This window comes from Lissotriton helveticus, chromosome 1_1 (assembly GCF_964261635.1).
Source record: "Lissotriton helveticus chromosome 1_1, aLisHel1.1, whole genome shotgun sequence".
NCBI lineage: Eukaryota > Metazoa > Chordata > Amphibia > Caudata > Salamandridae > Lissotriton > Lissotriton helveticus.
Genome location: NC_136057.1, coordinates 64,327,778 through 64,355,215, shown reverse-complemented (window position 1 = coordinate 64,355,215; position 27,438 = coordinate 64,327,778). Strand labels below are relative to the sequence as shown.

At 44.3% G+C, this 27,438-nt stretch overlaps 1 protein-coding gene across 4 annotated transcripts in view; it reads right to left on the bottom strand.

Annotated features, from left to right (window-relative positions):
- Positions 1-19,261: 19,261 nt before the first annotated feature.
- LOC144825958 (uncharacterized) overlaps positions 19,262-27,438 on the bottom strand; it is a 106,729-nt gene continuing 98,552 nt past the window's right edge. For all 4 annotated transcript variants that reach the window (XM_078684215.1, XM_078684303.1, XM_078684386.1 and 1 more), the window contains exon 3: positions 19,262-23,035. In XM_078684215.1, the coding sequence (XP_078540341.1) occupies positions 22,335-23,035 (701 nt within the window). In that variant the 3' untranslated portion in view covers positions 19,262-22,334. The remainder of the gene's footprint in view (positions 23,036-27,438) is intronic.

Below are 27,438 nucleotides of genomic sequence, written 5' to 3'. Positions count from 1 at the left end.
CGTCGGCCCGGCTTGGTTGAATCCTGATGGTGCAGTGAGCAAGGGACTCATGTCTGATCATACTCTGCCACACCTGTAGTGGCCAAAAACGATTCAGAAAAGGGGGTGGTGATGGACAGAGTATCTGAATTAAGCAGAACACTCCTACCCAGTCAAGAGATCAGGGCTTGATCCATCACCGTTTTTTAGCTCACTGCACCATCCCAGTTCAGAACCTGGCTACATGCAAATTAGTCTGGCCCTGGCCAGGTGCATCATGGGAACAGGGCAGACCAAACTACCAAGCCAATTCTTTACTGGAAAGGAAACAAGCTTCCGGGGACCGGTTTCTGGCATTTCAGCCGTCGTCGGCCCGGCTTGCTTGAATCCTGATGGTGCAGTGGGTACACTGGGTTTCATTAACTCACGCTCTTCCCTGTTCACCAGCCGCTGTATAAAAAAAGTCTCCTTGGCCCAAAGAAGATCTTTTCTTTCTTTGAATTCGGATTACTATAGAGATACGCCCTACAAAGAGTCCTATATCCATCCTGGATGTATTTTATCCAAGGAATGTAGTGGGCATGGTCCAGAGCATACAATCCCTTAGGATCTCTCTATTTAGGGCAGTACCCTTGTTCAGCCAGACTTTCAGCCAATTAGAAAGGGGGCGAAACGACAACCTGTCAATTTATTGCGTCTGGATTTACCTCACATGCTAGAGGGATCCATATCTGGGCTGAAAATAAGGCAGGTGTGACGATAAAAAATGTACGCATTGACCCAAGCGGTTGAATTGTAGTGCCCCGTTGTTATAAGGAAGACGTAGCAGTCCTGTTGGTTGGACCCTACGGGCCCGATTCACAGAATGAACTTAAGACTCAATCCTAAACTTACTACTATTTTGGTATTCACAGAATGCACTTACTACTTTTGGTATTCACAGAATGAATTTACTACTTTTGGTATTCACAGAAGTTAGGATTTTGTCTTAAGTCTGTCTTAAGTCTGTCTTAAGTTTGTCTTAAGACAAACTTAAGACAAAATCCTAACTTCTGTGAATACCAAAAGTAGTAAATTCATTCTGTGAATACCAAAATAGTAGTAAGTTTAGGATTGAGTCTTAAGTTCATTCTGTGAATCGGGCCCTACGGTCCTAACAATGATGACCTGCAGTTTTACCACACACTCGGCACCTACCTGCACCAGGACAATGGCCTGCCTCAGATTTGGGGGGGGCGACTTTAATTGCCTCCTGGAACCTGCTAAGGATAGATCAATTGACCCGACCCGTTGACCAGCAGTGGCTGCAAAAACTATCACAGATATAATGGACTGTTTGGGAATGGTGGATATATGGAGACATTGATTAATTACGGGTCAGGTATATGCACTATTCCAACGTACATGACATACCCACTATGATAGATTATTGGTCAATCTTTAAGAGCCTAGTGCCTAGGGTTACCCAACGTGAACCTCCCCCATACATATTCGAATCACTCGCCAGTGATATTGACCATGGAGCTCTGACAATGCCAGACCTCTGCCTTTACTTGGCGATTCCCACCGTATTCTCTCCTAGACTCCGACTTTAAAGTGGAATTGAGCCAGCTAATAAGTGAGATTTTCTCAGACAATGTAGGCTCGGTGGATACATTTGCTACGGTCTGGGAAACATTAATAGTTTATATTGGGGGGATGGTTATATCAAACCACTCAGGGGTAATGAAATCCCCCCGGAGTAGGTGAACACTCCTAGAAAAAGAAATATCAGAGCTAGAAACGAAACAAGAACGGTTGGGAGATAAATAAACGTTAAGGTACATCCACAATGAAATAGCAGCCTAGGAGTTTCAGCATATGGGACAGTATGCGGTAGCCAGAGCATACGGAGACGGGGAACAGCCAGGGACAACGCTAGGGGCATTGGTGCACCCTAGGAGAGAGGTAGAGACTCTGTTGGAAAAGTTAGATGAAGATGACCAACCCCTGCATGAGCCGCACCATATAGCTGAGAGATTTCGCATATACTATGCTGAGTTAAATAGGTCTTGAATAACCCCAGATGAGGCAGCCAGGAATGACCATTTGGAGCACATTAAAATGACGTGGAAGCATCTGATGGCTCCGCTGAACCCGTTGGAGATCTGTGCAGCACTGGCGGGTATGCAACCTGGTAAAGAGCCGAGGATGGATGGCCTAACGGTGGCTTTTTCTAAAGCATATCAAGATGTCCTGATACCACACTTAGTCACGCTCTATGAAGAAATGGTACAGATCGGAATAATACCCCTTTGATGCGCGAGGCCCTCAAAGTTGCAATACCTAAACCTGGTAAGCCTCCCAATGTGTGCTTCTCCTGTGGGCCTTTATCGTTATTAAATGTTGACATGAAAATATACACTAAAGTACTTGCCAATAGGCTGACGTTGATATTACCAAGGGTGGTGGGGCCAGAGCAGTCGGGATTTGTCCCGGGTCGGAGTCTGAATACTAATCTTAGGACGCTGCTGGATGCAGTACAGATCCTGGACCCAGAAACAGAAGCGGCCGCAGTCTTTTTGGATGCCGAAAAGGCGTTTGACTCAGTCGAGTGGGTATTCATGAGAGCAAACTTGAGACGAATTGGAGTGGGAGAAGTACTTCAACAATTGGTTAGTACACTGTACAACAAACTGGTGGCACATATTCGTATTGGTGCAATAACCACGTCCCAAAGTTCGAATACAAGAGGCATCCGTTAGGGCTGCCCACTATCGCCCCTGCTATCCGCTCTCATAGTGGAGCTGCTGGTGTGCTTGCTCCGAGAATATCATTATCACAGAGGGCTGCGATCACAGAGCTACAGACTAGTCATATCAGCATACGCTGACTACATGTTGCTGGATGTTCGGGAAGCAGGGAAGAATCTTACGCTTATATTAAGAGAAGTGGCATGATTTGGGGTCTTTCAGGGTTAAAGGTTAACTGGGATAAGTCCCTCATTTTTCCACTTACCCCATCCACGACGCCACCAGTATTGGGATTCCCCTTACAATAGACCACAGAAGCAGAACGATATTTGGGAATACAGATTCATACAGACCCAGCAATAGTCATACTTGAGAACTACGGTAAGGCAATACAAATGTTAGAAGAAGATGTGAACCGCTGGGTCAAACCACCACTCTCTCTCATTGGGCACATAGCTTTTATGAAAATGGTAGTCATCCCTAGGTTTCTGTACATACCTATTCTCCTGCCTAAAGCAATTTTTGCGACATTATGCAGTTTTCTGACAAAATTAGCATGGGCGGGAAAGCAGCCAAAGGTTCGGTGGGAGGTCCTCACTCTACCTTATGACATGGGGGGTCTTAATGCGCCAGACCTAGAATTGTACTATAAAGTGGTGCAAAGCTCATTCGTCTACTACTGGATTCATGGCCCACACAATCTGCCTAATCAGTGCTTGGAGATCAACGCCGCACACCCCCACACAACCCCAGAGGAACTTTCAAGGCTCCAAACCGCCAAATTGGAGTCTTTGATCTACTGAACACTACATTACATGCACGGTGGAGCTTGTGAGATAAACAAGGGGCACACTCTTGTATTCCCACATGTTAAACTGGAGCAGTGCACCTGGCTCTCGTTAGTACTGGTAACAAATATGAGAACTGCCCTGCAAACGCAAGGGGTAACAAAGATGGGAGATCTTTTTCACAAAGTAAAGGTTGGGAATTGGAGGAATATCCCTGAGCAAGACACCCGCCATCAGCCCTGACTCGATATCACTGCCATGAATTGAGAGAACTATTAGGAAAAGACTTGCAAGAGCCACCAGACATGCCGGCATGTTCTGCCGTGATACAGAAGAAGCCCCAGACAAGTTAGTAAGAGTGCGCTATGTTTACGCACAGGCAGGCGCAGACCCAGTGTGATTGAAGCAAGATCGGACTAACCGAGAGACTTGGGTCGGCCCATAGAAGATAAGGTATGGCAGTCCTGCTGCGCTAGAACGAAGGAGGGATCTGTAAATGGGGACAACAGTTGATACACTTTAAGTACATAAACAGTGTGTATTATACGCTGGAAAGATTGTACCGATATGGCCTACGGGAATCTGCAAACTGCCTGCGATGCAGTGAGCAGGAAGAAGGGTTTATACATGCTGCTTGGTACTGTCCAGCGATACTTCAATTCTGGGAGGCAGTTTTCCAGGCATAGACGGCTAGAACAGCTTCACTATACAGATGGAACCAATGTTAGCTTTATTGGGATACGATAAAGACCTAGGAAAATCGGTCAGGAAGCTAGTAGCTATTGGACTACTATTAGCTAAGCACAGAGTAGTGATGCGCTGGGCAAGGCGCCCTGCTCCAAAATTGGAGGATCGGCACTCGGACATGGCATACTGTAATGAGTAGTTGGACACTTTTAATGTGCTTCAGTCTGTGCAGAACCGCCCTAGGGACTACTGGGCCCTTTATAAGGCATCCTTAGTGGAAAAAGGCAAAAATGCAGAGGAGGAAGGGCACGTAGAGGGGCGATGCTGGACACAGGATACTAAAAGAGGATTGCAGGCTGCAGAGTGGTGGGCTATGGAATGGGGCTGCGGTATAACCAGACCCCTGCAAAGGATGAACGAATGTATGCAGTTGAAGAATGTACGGACAACAGGTCCTGTGGGGCAGATGTGTGGGGAGGGGTCTCGAATGATTGTCAGCAGCAGAAAGGTATACTGAAGAGCGCCACTTTCCACTGAATGCTTTGCAGCAGAGAGGAGTTGGACAAGAAAAGGAAGGAATCCCCTGAGAGCGTGAAATATTTTTCTGGACTATACAGCTATTTTTGATATTTCAGGAATTGCCTTAAATAAATGGAAGATCCAAACTACCTGCTTGTGGAACGGTGGAGGATGAGTGGAGCCTGCAACCTGCAACCAATCATCAATTGCATTTTGTTTTCGGTGGACTGGTAATGGTGAGCCGCAGCACAGTGAACATGAAATGCAAAGTGCCACAGAAAGAAAGTACTTGTAGCTACAAAACAAAAAGGTTTAGGTGATCCTCTAAACCAAAATGTTTGTTGATCCTCAGTTACAATTGACATACATACACTGTTGTTCCTGTGTCTTAGTAAGCATGTAAGGTAGTGTCGTGTATTTCTATAGGTTCTGAATCGATCCCCCTATTCCTGACCCTATTCTGGTTAAACTAACTATCGAGTTAACTAACAGTCAGCCCATGAGGCAAGAAAACCCCCATGATGCAGATACCGTTATCTGACGCAGTCACACTCCGGCACAGGAACGTGTTATCTGATTAGGTCATAACGCTTGAGATCTAATTAGACAAGCGACATTCCTCCAGCCCCTGATAAGGCATACGACGTTCTCATAACAAATCAAACCTATGACAACCTGGATAATCCGTGCGGCCATTGTTTTGATTTCACAGAGAACTTTTGCAAAAGAATGTGCTAACGAGCAAGTCGTATGACATCTTTATTGACGTACCTATGTCCATTCTTACGTCAATCTCGGCACCTTTAAGGTATAAATATTGCCGACCTTGCCCTATGCAAACACACGCGTGGTGACAAGACGGAGCAGCCATACTTGCCGAAGCCGAGAGCAGAAGCAGACCCCGCTGGCAGCAGCCCCGCCTTCCTGACGCGCTGAGAGACGCGCTGCTATCTCAAGCCGAGAGACCCAGCACCGGCGATTCTGGGCAGCCCTCGCAGGCAGCCTGGAATATCGAGAGCAGAGAAAGAGATACCATTCCTCATTCATCCTAACTTCCAGGTACAGAACTGAATAACCCCTCACAGAGAATTCTTTAGTTATTCACTTGGCAAAAACAAACTTAACTTAAACTGTAACTTTCTATTCCCGCCCACGCATTAGACTTAGGTCAGGTACACGGGGTAGGCGTATTTAGAAACACCAGTTGAGTACGTTTAGTCAAATGTATATGTGTATGTAAATATATTTTAATCATTTTAAACATCATATGGCTCAGAAACCATATCAATGTTTTTACAGTATTATGTTATACTATTGCTTTTAATGTATGCACTTTACTTAACTATAAGTATTGCAATAATATCGACCCATTTCTCTTGTACGAGAAAAGAGACTGATCAATAAATAACACCTTTTATTGAACACGCCCGTCTCTTCCTTTTCTCTACATTCTGATGAGACTAAGAATGCACGTACTGACTGAGTAAAATAATTGCCTTGTGCTCACACGACTCTCGAGATTGACTCTTGATTAGGGGAGAGCAAAGTTGTCATGTTCTATGGTTGTCAGAAACTAAATCCCTTCTTGTCTAATCAGGGGAGTTAATTCCTTCCTTGAACATTCGAGAAAGTTTCTAGCGAACTCTGAGCTTAGCTGGCAAACCCAAAAATTAAGTCTAGCATCGACAGTAGTAGACATAGTTAACGTCTGGCCTAGGCCTTTACTGCTGTAGGTACTATTCCAATGCGCAGAGCCTATTGGGAAGATAGGAACTACACTACATGGCGCCCAACGCGTTTGGAAAGGGCGATAAAACTAACGTAAGACATTTAGAGTAACTCAGTCGTGCTTTCTCACTCAGACCCCTTTTCCCGAATACTCCAAAGACGTCTGGAGTGGGTGAAAGGTTATATCCTCCAAAACCTCGCAGGAGGGAACTCCTATGTATGGTTCTTGGTCAAGTCAACGTTGAAGGATAAACAGTTCCAAAATATTGTACATCTAATCTCTGTTTCCATAAAGAAACCTGATCTGCAAACAAACATAATACCATCCTGTCTGTAAAATGGCAGAGAGTGATGATGAAAGAGAGGCAGTTAGATTAGCAACTGAACTCGCAGATGCTGATGCTACCATGCAAGCAGCAGACGCGGATATAATACTCATTCCGGTCATTAAAAGGAGATCTATAACCTTAAAACTTATAGAAAATGGACTGACACCTAGAGGTGGCACAGTCATATTCGTAATCGAGGCACACGAATATCGGCAGACAGAGGTATACTATTCATGGATACATTTTCCAGCAGCAAATGCTGTAACAAAGTACTTCCACTATTACAAAGTAGAGGAACCTCCTGAAACGTACACTCCTTTCGAGGAGGTGGAAGTACCACTCAAATTCCAAGAGCATTTGCTCTTATTTGATGGCGCCCTAAAACATAACAATCACATTACAAGGCTCGGTCCTTTAGGAAGACCAGGAGCAACGTGGCCGGTCTTAGCCGGATACACACCACATCCAGACATCGACGAGATGCCTGCCCCACAGCTGTTAATACAGCTAAAACAATTACTAAAAATTCACAGACAATTAGTTCAGTATGTAATGCGGACTTCAACAATTCAGCCAGCGATTAAACTTCCACAGCTGACCCCTCACCAGGGGAACACAAATAAAATTACACCACAGAACATCCAATCCTGCCTAGGTAAAGTTCCAGCTAAACGGGAACAAATACCATTCTGGTTGGCACAGAAAATCACCCAAATAGAGGCGGTGTTTCCTGACACCACCCCGCTGGAAAAACACAGGATTCTGACTATATGTCTCCCAATGGGAATCGCACCACACATTGAGGACTGTGACACTTGGGGTACAGTCTTTGCTTCCATCTACACAAAAACGCACGGTGTCCCATCCATTTCGGTGATACCAGATGTGCTAAAACAAATTCAAGATGAATACGGTCCAGAACCTGCTTTAACTCTTGGTATGAAATTACTAAAAGACTTCAAGCAGGTCTCGGCTATATTACTAGCCAACATAAAAGGTGAAGCAGCAAACGTGGCGATCCGCCAGAGGTTAAAAGAGACAGATATAGCAGACCAACCAGCTGAAATTGCCAGAATCATAGAAAAATCCTATGAAGAACTAGGCAGAGATAGTCTAGGTGGAATACCAGTAAAACCGCAACTGACTACAAGTCCAGAAAAAATATTTTTTAATAATAATAATTCACCAAAAAAGAACTGGGATGGAAATAAACAATCCAATCCTAAAGAAAAGAAATTCCAGTCCAGAGGAAGGTCTCCGAGGCGAAGAGAGAAATCTCCAAACCAAAGACAGAGGTCACCGCAGAGTGACCCCTCTGGGAATAGATATAACCTTAGAAATAGGGATAATATTAAAAAACCTGATAGATATCAAGACATTGATACACGTCCCTCTCAATCTTTTCAGAATTCCTCGCAGAAATCGGAAAGAAGAGGACGATCAGAAGAGCACGCCAAGTCCAAAGACAAGGAACCTGCTCAGCTAAAAAAGAAATTACAATTTCCAAAAAAGAAGGTAGCCAGTATCAAGGTAGTTAAAAATGCCGAGAATACTGAGGACATAACTGAAAAACGGAGAATGGGCTCAGACAATGCTAGACAGCGCAGCAGAGGTGAGCATAGCTCGCAAAGTCCTTATGAATCATCTGGAGACAGTGGACACGAATGAATACCTTCAAGTGGAAACTGCAGACACCAGAGTTAGCAAGCCCCACAAGATATACGAGATAACATTACGTATAGAGGGAGATAAGACTAGGAAAATAAGGGGACTATTTTGGGATAACCTCTCCAAAGGCTATGACATCCTTCTAGCTGAAAAAGACTGGCCACCAGAGTTTGTCAGGGAGTGCCCTCATGGCGAAGAAGTAATTATGCCTGCCTTCTCGAATCAAATCCCGATTCATAAAAAATACACACTTGCTAGAAAGTGGGCAGTGGCCTTAGCACCTGCTTTATATAAAAATCATGTAGGATGGGATGAGGACTCCCCTCCTCACAAAATCCAGTTAAAATCACAACCTACTGCACAAAGGCAGTACCCAATTAAGCAAGAAGCTAAAAAACAGGTAAATGAAATACTAGATCAGCTAGAATACCAGGGGGTGATTGAAACTTGCACCTCACAAATGAACAATCCTTTGTTTCCGGTCTCCAAACCAGACAATTCATATCGTCTAGTTTTGGATTACCGACACCTTAACACATGTTGCAAAACCTTTGCAGTACAAAACTCACACAGTGCTGGCCTAATGAATAACATAGTGCGCAAAAAATACAAAACAACCTTGGACATCTCCAATGGATTCTTTTGTCAAAACATAGCACCAGAGAGCAGATCTTTAACTGCATTCTCAGTAAATGGCACTCAAAAACAATTCTGTCGGTTAGCCCAGGGGTACAAGAACAGCCCGGGGGTATTCTCAGCGAGAGTAACAGAATTACTACAACTATATGATGATGAAGCATTATCTTATGTTGATGACATTTACTTAACAGATGATGACTTGGAGACTCACTTGAAAAGGGTGAACACCATAATACTTGGGTTCGCTGCAGAGGGTTACAAATTCAACTTCAAAAAATCCAGAATTGCCCATCTGACGGTCCTATTCTTAGGATATGAGTTATCAAGTGAAGGTAAAAGCCTGGCAGACAATTTCCTAGAGAAATGTGCCGTAATCCAAGCTCCTAAAACACTAAAAAACCTACAGTCAATTCTAGGCTTCCTAAATTTCGGAAGAACATACATTGCAAATTACGCAGAAAGGGTCAAACCCCTTTATGATCTAATTAAACCAGACTTTAAAAGATCCAGTTGGACCCAAACACACACAGAAATTTTGAGATCCTTACAAACAGACATGCTAATTAAAACAAAATTAGAAACACGTGATAACACACGCAATCTTGTGATCCGAGTCATCCCAGGGAGATGCGGATTCACATACCTGACTTCTAATGAAGGGGAAAAGGTACCAATTGCATTCAAATCACACTTGTACACAGAAGCTGAACAGAAATTCAGTAATACAGAAAAAATAATTTGTGCAGTTCAAACCGCAATAGCTAGAGAAAAAGACATAGCTGACGGTAGACATATCACAGTCAGAACAGCAGAATCAGCCTTTGAGGCACTAACAACACCGTGTAATTTACCAACAACAACATTGAATCCGGAATGGATACAATGGGTGAATTCAATCACAACGGACAAAGTATACTACTACTTTGATCCAGAACTAGAAGAATTAAAAAATCTAAAATATGAAAAGACGTATCCTCTGCCAATCGACATTCTGCCTCTAGGACATTACGCATGTGTAATCTATACAGACGGACATGCTCAACCCTCCGTTTGGGGAGAACATGCATACAACCCCACATGTGAGATTACAAAAGAAGTGTGGCGCGGAGGTAAACTAAGACCTCTATTAACAAAATCACACTCAGTAGAAACTAATTCAGAATTACAAACTGAAATAATAGCTTTGAAAATGGCGCTAGATAATGCGGATCGCGAATTCCCGACGCTTATAGTGTCAGATTCATATTACTGCGTCAAAGCATATAACAAGGATTTGCAGACATGGATTCAGAACGGTTACAAAGATGACACAGATGCACCAATAAAGCAGAGACTGCTCTGGGAACAAGTAGCTCTTTTGAAAAAAGAACTACCAAAGACTCACGTGACTCACTCACTGAGTCATCAACGTGATGGCGTTCACGTTGTAGGGAATTCATTGGCTGAAACAGCCGCAGCGGCAGCCACTAAATCGGCTCCCGTAGATCGAAAAAAGCGTACATTAAAATACATTGACGGTGAAACAATGCTGGCGGTGAAAACGTCATCAAAAGGCGACTGCTCAGCGTTACCGATCAACTATCCACTCAATTATACATACATAATCGATGCAAACTCCGTCCCTTTTGCTCGAATCCCTGGAGTGGGGGATAGAGTGATTCCAAACATGGACAGGAGAAGCTTGTTAATCGCAGATGCACACATGGGCGAGGGTCACAGACACCTTAAATTAAAAGATTCTCTGGAAGAATTACAATCACGGTACTGGTGGCCAGGCATGAGCCTGCACTACACCATGTTTGTAAAAAACTGCCCAAACTGCAACAGAGATCGCAGTGGGGAGAGAAGCAGTTTAATACCTCGTCGTATCAAGGCAGATAATATTACCAGCAAAAAGAATGGCTTGCGATTAACATATACAGGCTAGTTTGCACTTATAATGTAGATCACCAGCACTCGGCTGACGTCCGGACTATTATACAAGATTTGCGAGTCTAAATGGCATATACGCTAAGAGCATGCTACGTTCGACCATTGTTTTCACTCAGGCAATCCAGCCTGGGGGGGAAACATGGCCAAATGAGCACAGCCCAGCGGGAATCTTCTCACTTCCTTCCTGAGGGTACGGGATGGTGTAAAGAAAAAACCAAGGCAGAAAGCAATCTATAATGGAAAGGATATTAGGTTCGGGAGCTGGGTGGGTCAAACATCTAATAAGTGTCCAACGTAGTCTAAATAACTTGCCAAGAAATTCTCTGAAGGGATTCAGTCCGTACGAATTATTATTCGGAACTAGGATGTTGATCTCTGACCTTGATAGTCAGACTTCAGTGGTAATAGAAAAAACCTTTGATGTCAAAGACCGTTTGGCTATTTTGCAGGACTTAAACAAAACAAGAAAAGACCTGAGCAACATACAGTTGAAACAACAGCCAACGACCACTGAAGAATCACCACCTGTCCCAGCAAGACCTGTCTGGATTCCAAAAGTCGGGGATCTAGTCAGGGAGAAGATCGCGGTAAAGAAGGAATTTGGGCCTTCTTACAGAAAAGCAGTTCCTGTCTTGTCTGTCAACGGGACAAGATCAGTTGTACTACCGCCACTTGCTGGTAAAAAGGAGAACCGAGTTGTATCCATCGACCTGGTAAAACCACAACATGTGGCCAATAACAAACAGTAGGCCAAGTGGACTCCCAATAAGTAGCAGAACACCAAGGTTTGCTACCAGCACAGAGGTCCTAACAAAAAGGCTCATCACATTCGAAACGCCTAAAGAAAAACAAGAAGGACTATGCAACAATGCAATAGAACTCAGACCTCTGAAAACCCAAATAAAGACATTTAGCAGAGACACACCAATCTATACTGAAGTACCAAGTGAAAATGCAAGGAACAAAAATCCTGAAGCAATTGGAACAATTGACAGAACTGCATCCGGTTACTTCATCAACTTCGATGATTCTTCTGACGGCTTCAGTGAATCAAAGACACAGCCATCATCAAAATCCTTTAAAGACAAAGCTAAGGAACTTTTGAAACAACTGAAAGAAACATATCTGGTTTCTCCATGGATTGAATTTTGGGTGGGTTTTGGTGCATTTATCCTCATACTTTGGCTCATCATGGTGTTTACTTTGGGACGCTTCATTGAGGGAAAATATGCTAAAATGGACACAGCAAGTCAGAACATCAACTTGATCCTCAAACCACACACATCTTCACACGTCGAGAAAAGAGAACTTTCTCCAGAACTTTCTTCAGCCAACTTCACAGCCAATCCGATACCTGGTGGGGTAGCCTGGGACAACACTGACTATGAAATTTATGGTCCGGTCGAGATCCTGAAATATCCACACCAAATCAAGATCTCTTTGAGTGACTTTGCAAAACCAAACTCATTTGCTGATGATTGGGACTTCGAGAGTATTAACAACATGATGTCTGACTTAGTAATGTCTGCTAAATTTACAAAACATGATTATTTGCAAGGTTCTACAAATTATGATAGTATGTATTGCTATAACCATTATGGTAACCATTTTTTGCATAAATCTGCACAACCTAGAAATGTTTTAAATTATAATCAATGGGAACATTGTGCTACGCCTCCAAAAGGAAGCTCTAGAACCGTTTACGACAAATATTCATATTTTTCAGGTTTTAACACAAGTAATGCTGAAACATTTTATTTTAAATTGTCAAACAAGACAGGGATGAAAACCATGATAACCAACACAAAATTGATATATTGATTCATTCTTTGAAAAAATGAATACTTTTGGATTTGATTATTGGGACAAAAATGTTGATTTGAAAAGTGTTTGGGGTACAAAAGAATGGCAAGTACAGGGTTTAGAAGCTTTGTTTAGAGCCTGCATGATCCCAGAACAAATGATATTTTTAAATGACACTGTTCAACAAACCACCTGTCTTGGCTTAGCCAAAATCAAAGATTTAAATAACCCGTCTATTCCAAAGCGAACAATGTTTAGCAATAGCTCTGATACAGATGAAGAGATAGACGTAAACCATATATTAAACCAAAACAGAACACATCCTGATTGGAAACAATGGTTGATCTGGCCCACAGATACAAATAACTGTCAAGATAGATTCCTGAATAAAACACAGGGTTTTAAAATGACCAGGCCAGACCCTAGATATCCCCAAAGACATCACCCAGGGATAATAACAACCTACAGTGTGGGCAAATTATGCCTTCAATGGCTACAGTCTTCCACACTGCCTGAAATTAAGCAACACCTAACTTTACTTACTGATGGTGCTGACTTGCGTGATTTCATACTGGGACCACGCAAACAGCGTCAAAAGCGTTTCATAGCAGCCTCTGTATATGCAGCATACAATGAGGCCTGGAAGGTTACTCAAATTGAGACAGCAGAAAGAATACGGGAAATTGACCGTATCAATTTGGAAAAATCACTTTCTGTAGTGGACAATGGGTTAATGACTCTGTCCTCCAGAATTTTTTCATTGGACAGCATTGTGTCTTCAGCAATCGATATATTATCGCAAGACTTACTGTTATTACAACATGGTCAGTCACAATTGCGTTCCATTGTACAGCTTGGCTGGACGTTACAAAATCTGCGTTCAGGCTATGTGCCTTGGCGTTTAATCAACACAACGTCACTATTCCAAATCTTTAACCTTACTGATAGACAAATCGGTATGGCGCAAAAGGGTGCTGATTATACAATCTTGAGCATTGAAAAACTAGAAAGATTACCAATGACAATGTCAGAACGACCTGTCAGTGAATGGATAATCCACGGAATCATAAATATTCCAATCTCAACCTTCAGGTTTCAATACTGCCAAAAATATATACAGGCTGGCATGTACGAGAAATTGGGAAAGGGGTACCTTAAAACAACTTGGAACCTGCCCTATTCACATGCATGTGTCAGTAATAAAGGACAGAAAGTGTTTCTTAGTGGCAACAATTGTGCGATGTCACTAAGCGGCACGCTTCTGTGTAACGGAATTAGTTTGCACGGAGCCTGTGAAGGGAATTCATACAACCTTTCATGTCACCAGCAAGGCGCACCTGCAACTGAAATAGAACCATTCTTTCAAAGACTCTATAATGGGAGTTACATTCTTATTGTAGACCGCAGATGTTGCAGTCTTATGCCCGGGACTCCTTATCTAGTAACTACAACAGCGAAGGTCAAGTGCTGTGGACGTTCTTTGTTCCCCAGCTCCTTTCCAGACAGGGAGGCAAGGGCATGGCCCAGTTTGAAAATTACTTCTATTCGAATAGACACTTTAAGCAGAATGAAAATAGTGCTTCTTCAGACGCCTACAAGGCTCACGTCATCAAAAGAAACGTATGATCTACAAGTCGCAAGGACGACTGCAGAGATACATACATTATTATCAACTAATTCCCCCGTACATTTCGCGGAAATCCTGAGCGAAATCTTAAATATTTCTGATACCACTGGGGTCTCAAAGGTATTTAAGACAGTATTTTCGATGGCATTAACACCATTCAAAGCCATACTGGGTATTTTTCCAGATTTCGTCCATTCGATTTTTGGCGGACTTCCCCTGATCCTGGGACTAATTGCAGGAATCCTATTCCTAGTCCTTATTTTTCGTTATGGCAACCCATGTCACAGATCAAACTCTCGCGACAATGGAAGATACGATCCTAGCCATTGGATACCGGGACCGGATATCAAAAATCCTGGGACTCTCCCGGCTTAGAGACCTGAACATGACTTGGTTTCTATCATTTCGACCAATGTGGCAAAGGTGTGTTTTACCTGTACTACGGTGTCTGCTATGCGGAGAAGAATGCGTGTTAGACACCTGTCTGACGCTACAATCGGATGCGCCAGTGGATGCAGATACACTGTTGGTTCCTACCAAGGTTCACGCTTTGTGCTGCCCTCAAAGGCTGCCAATCCTGATGACGGCATTCCTGGAATCTTCACCACTACGATTGAAGAGTAGTGAAGTTCAAGATGAAAGCAGCATCGAACAGGTACGACCTTCTGTCAGCAATGCAAATCAGAATGTCAATGGAGACAATCATGCGCACGAATGCATGGTTACCCCTATTTCCGACTTAGTGGAACTTTCCCATGAAGCTGTTGACAGTTTTTTCGAAAGCCTGAATGATATGATGTTCTCTCCAGAGCAGAAATAGAGACTTTTGAGTAAACTCGCACACGGCGTTCCCTGAATTCGGCCTTCAACTTTAAAAATAAAGTCACATGAACAATTACAATACAGTTCACGGACAGCAATTTTTTCAGCATGCCCCTTAAAATATTTTTCTACATATTTTTTCCCGGGACACTGATCTTCTGCTTAAAGTAAGAAACTATTCCTAGAGAACTAAGATTTCTATTTTTAGATACTTTATATATACTTTAGCTGCCCGCTGGTAGGTTCACAAATATTTTATTATGTGATGAAATGGTCTCGAACTTCCTTTCTGTATAGCCATATTAAGAGCCATTTCATGTGTATTTCTCATATACCAATAAGCAATAATGCATACAAATGCGTGTTTACTTTTGCATTTAATTCATAGCTTAAGTGCATACAATATATATGACTGCAATTTTTCAGTATATTTGAAAATTTCGAAATGCATTTATGTATTTTGGGGTGGTAAGGTATACACTATACTCTATAGTATGTTGTACTATGCTATACTATGCATAGATTAGTAGATATGACCATAGTTAGCGTGGAGTGGGTGTCGTGTATTTCTATAGGTTCTGAATCGATCCCCCTATTCCTGACCCTATTCTGGTTAAACTAACTATCAAGTTAACTAACAGTCAGCCCATGAGGCAAGAAAACCCCCATGATGCAGATACCGTTATCTGACGCAGTCACACTCCGGCACAGGAACGTGTTATCTGATTAGGTCATAACGCTTGAGATCTAATTAGACAAGCGACATTCCTCCAGCCCCTGATAAGGCATACGACGTTCTCATAACAAATCAAACCTATGACAACCTGGATAATCCGTGCGGCCATTGTTTTGATTTCACAGAGAACTTTTGCAAAAGAATGTGCTAACGAGCAAGTCGTATGACATCTTTATTGACGTACCTATGTCCATCCTTACGTCAATCTCGGCACCTTTAAGGTATAAATATTGCCGACCTTGCCCTATGCAAACACACGCGTGGTGACAAGACGGAGCAGCCATACTTGCCGAAGCCGAGAGCAGAAGCAGACCCCGCTGGCAGCAGCCCCGCCTTCCTGACGCGCTGAGAGACGCGCTGCTATCTCAAGCCGAGAGACCCAGCACCGGCGTTTCTGGGCAGCCCTCGCAGGCAGCCTGGAATATCGAGAGCAGAGAAAGAGATACCATTCCTCATTCATCCTAACTTCCAGGTACAGAACTGAATAACCCCTCACAGAGAATTCTTTAGTTATTCACTTGGCAAAAACAAACTTAACTTAAACTGTAACTTTCTATTCCCGCCCACGCATTAGACTTAGGTCAGGTACACGGGGTAGGCGTATTTAGAAACACCAGTTGAGTACGTTTAGTCAAATGTATATGTGTATGTAAATATATTTTAATCATTTTAAACATCATATGGCTCAGAAACCATATCAATGTTTTTACAGTATTATGTTATACTATTGCTTTTAATGTATGCACTTTACTTAACTATAAGTATTGCAATAATATCGACCCATTTCTCTTGTATGAGAAAAGAGACTGATCAATAAATAACACCTTTTATTGAACACGCCCGTCTCTTCCTTTTCTCTACATTCTGATGAGACTAAGAATGCACGTACTGACTGAGTAAAATAATTGCCTTGTGCTCACACGACTCTCGAGATTGACTCTTGATTAGGGGAGAGCAAAGTTGTCATGTTCTATGGTTGTCAGAAACTAAATCCCTTCTTGTCTAATCAGGGGAGTTAATTCCTTCCTTGAACATTCGAGAAAGTTTCTAGCGAACTCTGAGCTTAGCTGGCAAACCCAAAAATTAAGTCTAGCATCGACAGTAGTAGACCTAGTTAACGTCTGGCCTAGGCCTTTACTGCTGTAGGTACTATTCCAATGCGCAGAGCCTATTGGGAAGATAGGAACTACACTACAGTAGCGCAGATGGTTAAGGCATCCACTGCGGACATCTGCAGCGCGCAGAGCACAGGCTTGAAGCCTTTCAAGATGCAACACGTGGATTGGAGAATAATGGACATAAGGTGTGGATATTCTTAAAAGGGTTGATGCGTGTGTGTGTCTGTTTTGTATTTCCAAAATGCTTGCAGGTATAATCCTATGTACTGTTCATCCCACTAAAATCTAAGGGGCAGATTTACAATAACTGGCAGGGATGCGCCAGTTATTGTGCGCCACCGCTCCGCCACCCATGGTGCACTGCATTTACAATGCGGCGCACCATGGGGCAAAAACGGCACAGATGCGTGACACATCTGTGTCGGAAAGGCGGCACATTGCTGGAGTTGCGTCGCAAGCGCAACGCAGCTCCAGCAATGCTCTGGAGGGGCCCTATCTGTCCAATGCTGCGTGAAGCCTTATGCCTGCTTCATGCAGGCGCAGGGTTTTGATGCAGCATTGACCTAAAAGTGACTGAGTGAAATCTCTTTATGGCGCAGGGCTTTACAACGTGACGCATCTCCCAGATAAATACCCCGCACCATGGTGCATCTTTTGGCCGCCGTTGCATCACAAAAGCGACGCAATGGCGGCGTGAAAGAGGCGCAAGGGGCTTGTAAATCTGCCCCCGATCTTTTCAGTTGCATTTAGGAACCAAACTGTGTTGTTAAATTAAACATACGGGAACCTTACTTAGGCAGAATGAAGTCCTGCATGAACCAAGAAGAGGTAGACGAAGGGTTCGCTGCTGCTCAGGCGTCGGCAGTGCAGTGACTCGTAATAATGATCATTTTATCTGTGCATGGTCTTGAGAGATCGACTCTCCTTCCAAAACGTAAAGCCCTCCATCAGTGCTAGCAGGAACGTCCTGCTCGGGTTTATGCATATTTATGGAAAGACCAGGATGCCATGAGCTCAGGTGCAAGCAAAGGAAAACACCAATTTGACTGTTGTTGGGCTGCTAATATACAGTAATTTACAAGGTTCAACTGGCCCCTCACAGCCCTGGGCCCCGTGCCGCTGCACCTGCTGCACCAATGGTAAAGTGCACAGAAGCATGAGGAGTCAGCAAGCACCAGCAGGAGTGTGTGATGAATGGCCCAAGAACAGCAGGAGCATCTGCCGTCCGCTGGAAAAACACGAACATGGACTTCAAACAAAATATTATCTCCAAGCCTAAGGCTGAAAGGGATATCTGCAATCATGAGGAGCACAAATAAATGAATGCTTGCAGTGATTAATTTGTTTTTTTTAAAACCTAAGTGCCGGTGCTCATGCCACTGCTGGTGCTACAGACGTGCAAAGCTGGCGCTGCACCATTAGTTTTGTGCCCTATTGGCCTGTTCTCCTGCTGGGGGAGTAAATCATTAGGGGTCACTTGTACAAAGCATTTTTGCAGTCGGAAACGCCCAACCACAAAAATGCTTTTACAAATGTACCAAATACAAATTGTGATTCAGTAAAACGCTACCTACTTGCAATTAGTGTTTGCGATTTGGTATTTAAAAGGGGCGTGTTTACGGCATTTCTTCCAATTACTGAATCTTAATGGGCTGTATGAAAGTTTTGCAACCGAATTAAGGTCAAGTTTTACTGACTCCCTGAAAGAGGTGGTAACCCATTTGCAAATAGGTACGGGTCCTTTGAAGAATGGAAAACAAATATTTTTAAGAGCAGGCGGCAGTCCCACGGACCCCACTGTCTACTCTTAAAAAATTAAACGAAAAAGCTTATTTTTTTTCTTTTTAAATGCATCCCATTATCCTTTAAGGAAAACGGGCTGCATAAAAAAACTAAAAAAACAGACTGCTTTATTAAAACCCAATCATAGACATTGTGTTCTGCTGACCTCAGCAGGCTGCCATCTCTGTGATGGCTGTGATTCCTAATGGGTCTCAAATTGCGACCAACCACACTAATATGCATGAGGAAGGTCTATTTGAATCTCGCTAGCAATCGCTAATGAAACTCAAAAGAGTTTCATACATTAGGAATTCCGATTTCAAAATTGCGACTCAGAGAGAATCACAAATAGGAAATCGGTATTCCTGATGCTAGTACATCCTGCCCTAAGTCTTGTTGTATTTTGCATTTTTCGAATAAGAAAAGCAAAAAAGGGCTGGGGTGAAAAAAAGAAATAAAAAAAAGAAGTCTGGACACATTACTTACTCCTTACAAGAGGTAATCAAGTTATATCTGGCTGCACTCATAGATACGGGGCTGCTCAGTGGGTTAGCTGATTTGCAGTTGGTTGCGGCAGCACTCTTCACTACCGAAGCCTGAGCGCTGTAGATCTTACAGAGCGACACAAAAATAAATGTGCGCCCTATAGGAGGGGATCTTAAAGGCACAGAATGCTGACTCGAACCCAATGCAATGCAAGATACAGCAGGATTTATTGAGGAAAAGATGTCTACACACATCTGCAATAACCACAGTTCAACTATTAAATCTTAAACATATGTGGTAAAAGGTATGATGGGAAGGGAAAAGAGCCCACGTTTCTTTCTGCAGCTCCAACGGTAATCACGCATCACAATGATCGAGCAGCACCTGAGCTGAAGATGGAAGCAAGTCCGTTCCGCGAGGCGAGCACCTCTGTGCTCTGCAGAGGGGCTATGGGCTTCGGTTTTTGGGACTTTGGCATCTGCGAATAGGGGGCTGTGCTGAGAGCCCTAGCTGTGAGCTAAAAGTTGTTGTGACGTGTAAGTAGTAGTTTAGTGTGTGTTTTGTAAGACGGTGTGATAGCGTTGCGGCTGTGCCCTCATGTAACGGAGTGAGCGAGGTGGTTAATGAATCCTATATTCGGTTGGTACAAAAGAAACAACTAGCAGTGAGAAAGACTCAGAACATTTATAAAGAAATAACACAAGGATGTGATTGGTTACCGATCATATCTCCTTACATTCTTGTACGGCTGCTAGCAAACGCGCTTCACAGGTGACCAGAGCTGCAATTACAGAGCCCAGGTCTAGGCCGGGAAGATGACTCATCTTAATGATGCTGCCTCACTGGGGGCACATATGCCTTAGCATGCTTGCGGCAGGGTCAGTAAGGACTTCTCTAAATAAGTTTAGCACAGGCATACCATTATGCACCGAGTGCTTGCCTTTTGAACACTTTTAGCTGGGACTTCACCATCAGTATGCCGTACATCGTGCCCTTAAACACCAAACTATGCTAATTAGTGCATGGACTTTAAAAAAAATTAATCTGCAAGGCGCGGATCATGCCTGGACAGCCACTGCTGCCTGTAAAGCCCGGCAGCCTCTCTCAGAAACCAGTGCAGCAAACAGTATGCGAAGAAGAAACATACTGCACAACTTGTGACCCTCGGCAATCCAATACACTGCAGTTTAAGAGGCACGCTGCAACGTTCTCCCCTCTTCCACGGTGGTATGTTGCTAGGCCCAAGATCTGCTCTCTGTGCTCCTTCACACAAGAGATCTTTTTTTCCACACTGCTCGCTTTTTAAAAGCAAGAGGCGCAAATGGTGCCTCAGTGATGTATGAAGTGTATGCGCTTCGCAACGGAGTTTGCGCACTCAGGGTTATTACACCAAATGCACGCTCCCTACAGGGAACACTGGCCATTAGGAATTTATGACTATAAGCCCTCGCTAAGTTACAACATTCCAGTAAAACTTACTTTGGGGTAAGCAGGACATAAGATTGTTACAGTGAAAATGGATCTAGTTTGTATTTATTGATGTAGAAACGTTCATTTTGAGTGAAGTTCATGGCATAAACTGTGCAGTGATAGTGTTCAGTTTAGTGTGTATTATTTGGTGCCATTGAAGATGTGCCTTTCGAGTAAAGCTCTTCTCACACCCAGTGCAGCGATGAGGCCTCTCACTGGAGTGTAAACTTCGGAGCCGTAGAAGATATGCCTTACCAGTAAAGCTCTTCCCACACACTGTGCAGTGATAAGGCCTCTTTCCTGTGTGTGCACTTTGATGCCATACATGGCCTTTCTTTTCAAGAAAAGCGCTTGGAAGACACTTTTCAGTGATAAGGTTTCTCTCCAGTGTGTTTGGTGTTACGAGACTTGACTTTTGATTTAAGCTCTTCTCGCACACAGTGCAGTGAAAAGGCTTCTCTAATGTGTGTACACTTTGATGCCGTACAAGGGATCCCTGATAAGCAAAGCGCTTGGAACACTTAATGCAGAGATAAGGCCTCTCTACTGTGTGTGTTCTTTGATGCAGTACGAGGGTTGCCTTCTGAGAAAAGGTTTTTGAACACACAGTACAGTGATGAGGCCTCTATCTTTTGTGTACGCTTTGATGCTGTACAAGAGTCGCCTTACGAGAAAAGCGCTTTGAACACTCAGTGCAGTGATAAAGCTTCTCTCCTGTGTGTGTTCTTTGATGCCGTACAAGGCCTTTCTTATGAGTAAAGCGCTTGGAACACACTGTGCAGTGATGAGGCCTCTCCAGTGTGTACGCTTTGATGCTGTACAAGGGCCGCCTTATAAGAAAAGCACTTGGAACACAGAGTGCAGTGATAAGGCCGCTCTCCTGTGTGAGTTCTTTGATGCAGTACAAGATGTGCCTTACAAGAAAAGCCGAAGGTCTGAGAGCCGACACCCTATTACAGGTTCGGCCTGCTGTACTGAAAGTTTTTGAACTACTGATAAGCACTTGATCGGTGACTTCACTTCGGGGAACCTCGACGCTTGCAAAACAAATACAAGCTGTCACTATTTGAAAAACGGGTTCGGTACGTTATATATCAAATTTCCGTAACTGCTCACAAGTATCTGGTCTGTGTTTTTATCTCGGGAGAACCTCGACAGCTGTTAAAACGAACAGAGGCTGGCACTATTTGCAAACGGGTTCCCCATTTTTTCGGCGTAAAATACATGATCATCCCAGGAACCACAGACTGACTAACGCTATCCTTACTTATGAGAACGCACTTTCGGCCTACACAGCGTAATATGTGGACCTATGTGGCAGTCCGAATTTCACTGCTTTGAAGTCGCAAGTTTATTGTCTATTGCCCTGACGAAGTTCCAAAAGGCAAAGAGTGGAACGAAACGCGTTGGCTGTGCCTTTGATGTTTGAAAGAAATCCAAAATAAAGAAGAATTTATACAAAAAAAGCAACTTCGGATATTGATTTTTCTTAGAGTGCACCTTCTTTTTCTGTTTCAATAAACTTACAAGAAAAGGTTTTGGAACACACAGTGCAATGATAAGGTTTCTCCCCTGTGTGTTTTCTTTGATGCTTTAGTAGATGCACCTTTTGATTGAAGCTCTTCTCACACACAATGCAGTGAAAAGGCTTTTCTCCAGTGTGTGTTCTTTGGTGCTGTAGTAGATTTGCCTTTTGATTGAAGCTCTTCTCACACATGGTGCAGTGATAAGGCTTTTCTCCTGTGTGTATGTGTTGATGCTCATGAAGAGTTTTCTTTCGAGTGAAGCTCTTGGCACATACAGTACAGTGATAAGGCCTCTCTCCTGTGTGTACACTTTGATGCCGTACAAGGCTATTCTTATGAGCGAAGCGCTTGGAACACTCTGTGCAGTGATACGGCCTCTCTCCAGTGTGTGTTCTTTGATGCTGTAAAAAAGTTGCCTTTTGACTGAAACACTTTTTACACGTTTCGCAGGGATATGGCCTGAGGCTGGTGTGTCCTTTTTTGTGCCTCACAAGAAGTGTCTCATTGATAAATCCTTTCTCACACACATTACAAACAAAGCGTCTCTCCTTCATGTGCATTCTGCGCCGTTTCTTTAAGTAGATATTTTGAGTAAAATTCATCTTGCCTCCGGAACCTTTATGCCTTTCTTTTCCATTCATATTTTCTAGATGTGATTGTTGTTCTGCAAAATAGAAAAAACATTGAAAATTACATGAAGAAAATATTTTTGGAAAAAGCTGCACTGATATAATATGGAGAAGTGAACAGTTACAATTCAGGGGAAAAAAATGTATGTTCTAGGAAAAAGAGCCACACTTCTCTTTGAGACACAAATGGTCTAGTCCTACACAAAGTGCGTTGACCTGGTCCTGCAGCAGGAGCATGCTGGGAAATCAAGTGATTCACAAGAACCACTGTTCGACATGGGGTTTCTGGTTGGCTAGTTTAGGCAACTAAGCCAGGCAGGATCCACCACTCTAGTCAGGGTAAGCCAGATACACACCTGAGATAACCTGCGCTCACCCTCTGGTAGCTTGGCGCAGAGCAGTCAGGCTAGTTTAAAGATGCAATGTGCAGAGCATTTGTGCAGGAACACAGTGAGTAAATCACAAAAGGGAATCCACGCAGGATTAAGTAAAAATAGATTCTATATTACACACTTACTTTTATCTTCGCATTGCAAGTCGTCACAAAATAATTTGCTTTACCACAGTCTATGCATATCTGTCCAATGGCGGGACATTTACCTTTGTGTGGAAATGACAGTCCATATCTGTAACACGCTTTCTTTTTCTGTGGAGACAGGACCTTGTGTCCCTCAGCCTTGTACCTTGGATTACTTTTCGTGCTCATGACAGACGCACTTTGGGCGCCTACGGCCTCCATGTCAGTAACTTGGCGATAAGCACGCTTGTCAGCGCAAGCAGCCTTGAGGACTTGATACAAGCTCAGTTTCCATCAGCATTCGTCGTTGAAATGCATACGACAGACATCCATTGATTACTCCGAGGAGGGTAGCCTCCTCATCATAAATTAATTGAATTTACAGTGCTTTACCCAACATCCAGTCTTTCAACAAACTCATCAATGGTCTTACCTGGTCTCTGGATGAATATATATCTTTTATAATTCACATTTGGCACTGGCTTAAACTTGACATTAAAGGCCTTTTCGATTTGATCATCTGTCTTTTCACCTTCTTGTTAATTCTTTTTCATGGCTTCTTTCACTCCTTCACTGGCCATGTTTCTCAAGATACTTTATACTCTTTTTCATCTATTGCATCTATGAACTCTTCAAAAGTCTCTATCCATCCATCTATCGCCAACATTCTGTTTTTTTGCAATATCAAACACAGTTGGTGGTTTTAAGAATGCAGTAGCCGTGTATACATTGGAGGACAGTAGTGGTCTCTCAGGCACTCCCAGTGGAACTTGATCAGACAGAGCTTCTCTAGCGCCTCGTGATGTGCTGGCTTCAGGATCAGCCTTAATGACTTTTGGAGCTTGGATCTCGTCCTGGCTTTCCATCGGAGCTCTGTATGTTATGGCTGTCTAAGGAGTTGTTATGGGCCCCTTATGCAGCAGCTTTGGTGGTGGGCCGCTTCTACTGTGGAAACTAGGCAAACCCAACCAGACCCTCTTTCTGGGACTGCTCTCCAGCATGTTGTGACAATGATTTGTTGATGGTTTAGAGAAGGAGATAAATCTTTGTACACTACAAGTACATGAAAGCAGATAACCCTGGTCGATTTTGTGCTGAAATGTTTCTTCACAAACACCTGGTTAATCTCTGCTTCATAGCATGTGAATTTCAGTGTAATGTGAACTGAACTATTTCTGTGTGCTTTCCTTGACCACCTTTAGTTTTCTTACTACACATAGCGTAATTGTATTAATTTGCGTAATGGCGTCATATATCCCATTAGAAGCTGTTTCATTCAGTTCCTGTCGAGCGACATGTAGACTTTCAGTGTCGCTGTCTTTATCTTTAAGCATTCTATGCAGGCTGGCACTGTGCTGAGACTCCACCAGTGCCAGCATCGATTCTGCACTTCAACTGAGGCACATGTGGCACGCACGAGCAGTGTGCTTGACCACGGCAAACTCTCCGGAAGAGCGCTTTCACTGTACGGGCTTCGCATCCCCTATCTGGTCACCAGTTATAGCTTCCTTCCAGCCCAGGTACTCACCAATAACCAAACCACACACGGAGAGTAGTTGAACACGTCTTGATTACACTGCGTGTACGTCAGAACTCAACGTTCTCCACCGGCCTTTAACTCATCTCTCCAGCGCTTACGTCCTTACCGATGATATACCTTGGAAGTCACTCATGAAGGATCGATGCTACTACTGCAAGAATAAGCTTGTTAGTTGCACTGAAGAAAACAGCTATTGAATTTGGTAGACATTGCCCTCTCTACAGGGTCACCCCCAAACTCGTGCCTTCACCCTTCCTATTATTGCTGAATTTGTTTCTGTTGGCCTTAGGACACCCTCTTGTTCTACGCCACTGTGAACCCATGTGGTACCCTTTGTAAAAGTTCTCAGGACCAACTAGGCTACCCCACTGGTACTTCCTAGCTGCACGCGGCCAGGACCAGGCCCTAGGCCACCCAGATGCCACTGGTCCTTGCCCATCCACAGAGTGGGGGTAGTTACCCATGGCATATAGTACCCATTCTCCACTATTCCCCTCATAAGGGCAGTTCTAGACTGCCACTGATCCTCCAGCCTAGGGTCCGCACCCTCAGGCTGACCAGAGTCACGGGCGAGGCTCTCCTCCCCTACCTCTCCTCCTAGGGTTCAGCACTCTCCTCCTTTGAGAGCCCCCCCAGAACACAACTCTCCCACCAGTTCAGGACCTCTCTCCAGCAACTGGTCTCCCAACCTAGGGTCAAAACCCTCAGGCTGCACCGGGGTCAGAGGCGAGGGCTCCCTCCCTCAGCACCCCCTTCCAGAGTTCTGCACCCTCCCACCTGGAGCGGTACCCCTGGAAGCCAAACTGGTTAGGACACTGGTTACAGATGTCCCTCCCTCCAGGTAGGCAGATCCTGAATCTGTCCTCCCAACCAAGGGAACAACCCCTGCCATTGAATACTTGCCTGGTACGCCAGGACTTCTGGGGGCGCACACAGCCTCAACCCATGAGGGTAACACATGACTCATGTGTCGTGTGAAAGATCTCCGACCCCTGTTCATCTGACAGCATGTGAAGATCCCCCAGGACAGAAGAGGTGGCACCATTGCCATTCAATGGTGACTCAGTCCTTCCGGCTAGCCCCTGACCCACTGGTTCTTTCACTGGGGAACACATCCCCCTCTCACCCCTCAATCCGGACTTCTGCACCCTCCCAACTGGAGCGATACTGCCAGACACCAGAACCACTGGAGCTCCGTTTACAGATGCTCCAGGGTCACATAACACTAGGAGATCCCCTCAAATGGCTTCCTAGTAAAGCCTAGGCCCTCAACCTGGTGTTCCCTTTAGGGAACCCTCCAGGCCCGAGACTGGGTTTCGGCCACCTGGGGACACACAGTCCCACACTCACTCCTACTCCACTGAGACAGGACGTGAGCCCCTACACCCCTCCCACTACACTGGGACCTAGCTGGGCTACACTGAACCTCTTCCCCCACCCAGGACGGGAAGATACCCAAGCCGTTACTTTTGGAATCACTCTCCAATGCTTTGGCAGACCTTCGGGCACTTACCCAGAAGTGTGCCTCCTGTGCAAGTTCCCAAGGATTAAAGGATTCACACTCCAACAGGTGTTGGCACAACCCCGGCAAACAACGACTGAGCATGTGCTCTTTGATAACCATATTGATCAGTCCCTAAAAATCATGTTCCGGGTTAACCGTCACCCAATCAACCAGTGCATCATAACATTCATCCGCAAACTCCCCCCAAGACTGGTGAGAGAGTTTCTTACTGCCCCTGAACTTTAACCTGTACTCCTCTTCTTGGGAACAAGGTACCATACTTTGGGAACTGGGAATGGGACTTCCGGCACTGGACTCCATATTTCTGCCACCAATGGACCCCACCCTCACTGGTGAATCCAGAAAACCACAACTGCACTCAGGGGATAATCTACCCTCCAGAGCTAATTTCTCCCTGGCGAAGGCCCTCTCAGCCTCCACCATCTTCTACTGCGCTAAGACCCTTTCGGTCTCTAGCTTTTTCTCCTCCACCCTCAGCTGCGCTATCTCCTTAGCATGCTCTAACCTGAGCTTCTCCACAGCGAGCTGATGCTCCCGTTCTTCCCTCTTATCTAGCCACACCTCTGGGGATAGGGAAAGGGATGGGGCACTGCCCCCGACACTGGACCCAGTTAGAGACTCCCTATCTATGGGGTCCTCACTATCTACTTGCGTCCCGGTCCTGTCATTTTCTACCTCCCCTTCAAACTCCACAGGCCCCCCCTCAGACCCACCATCCTTGGCGGGTGGCCAGGGCCCTCATCTCCTCATTGTGCTCACGTTCCCATTCGTCCCTTTTCCATTGGATCAGGTTTTTCCGAAGTTTTGACGTGGTGTCTGATCCACTCACTGCTATGTCTCTCTCCTCACAGAACCC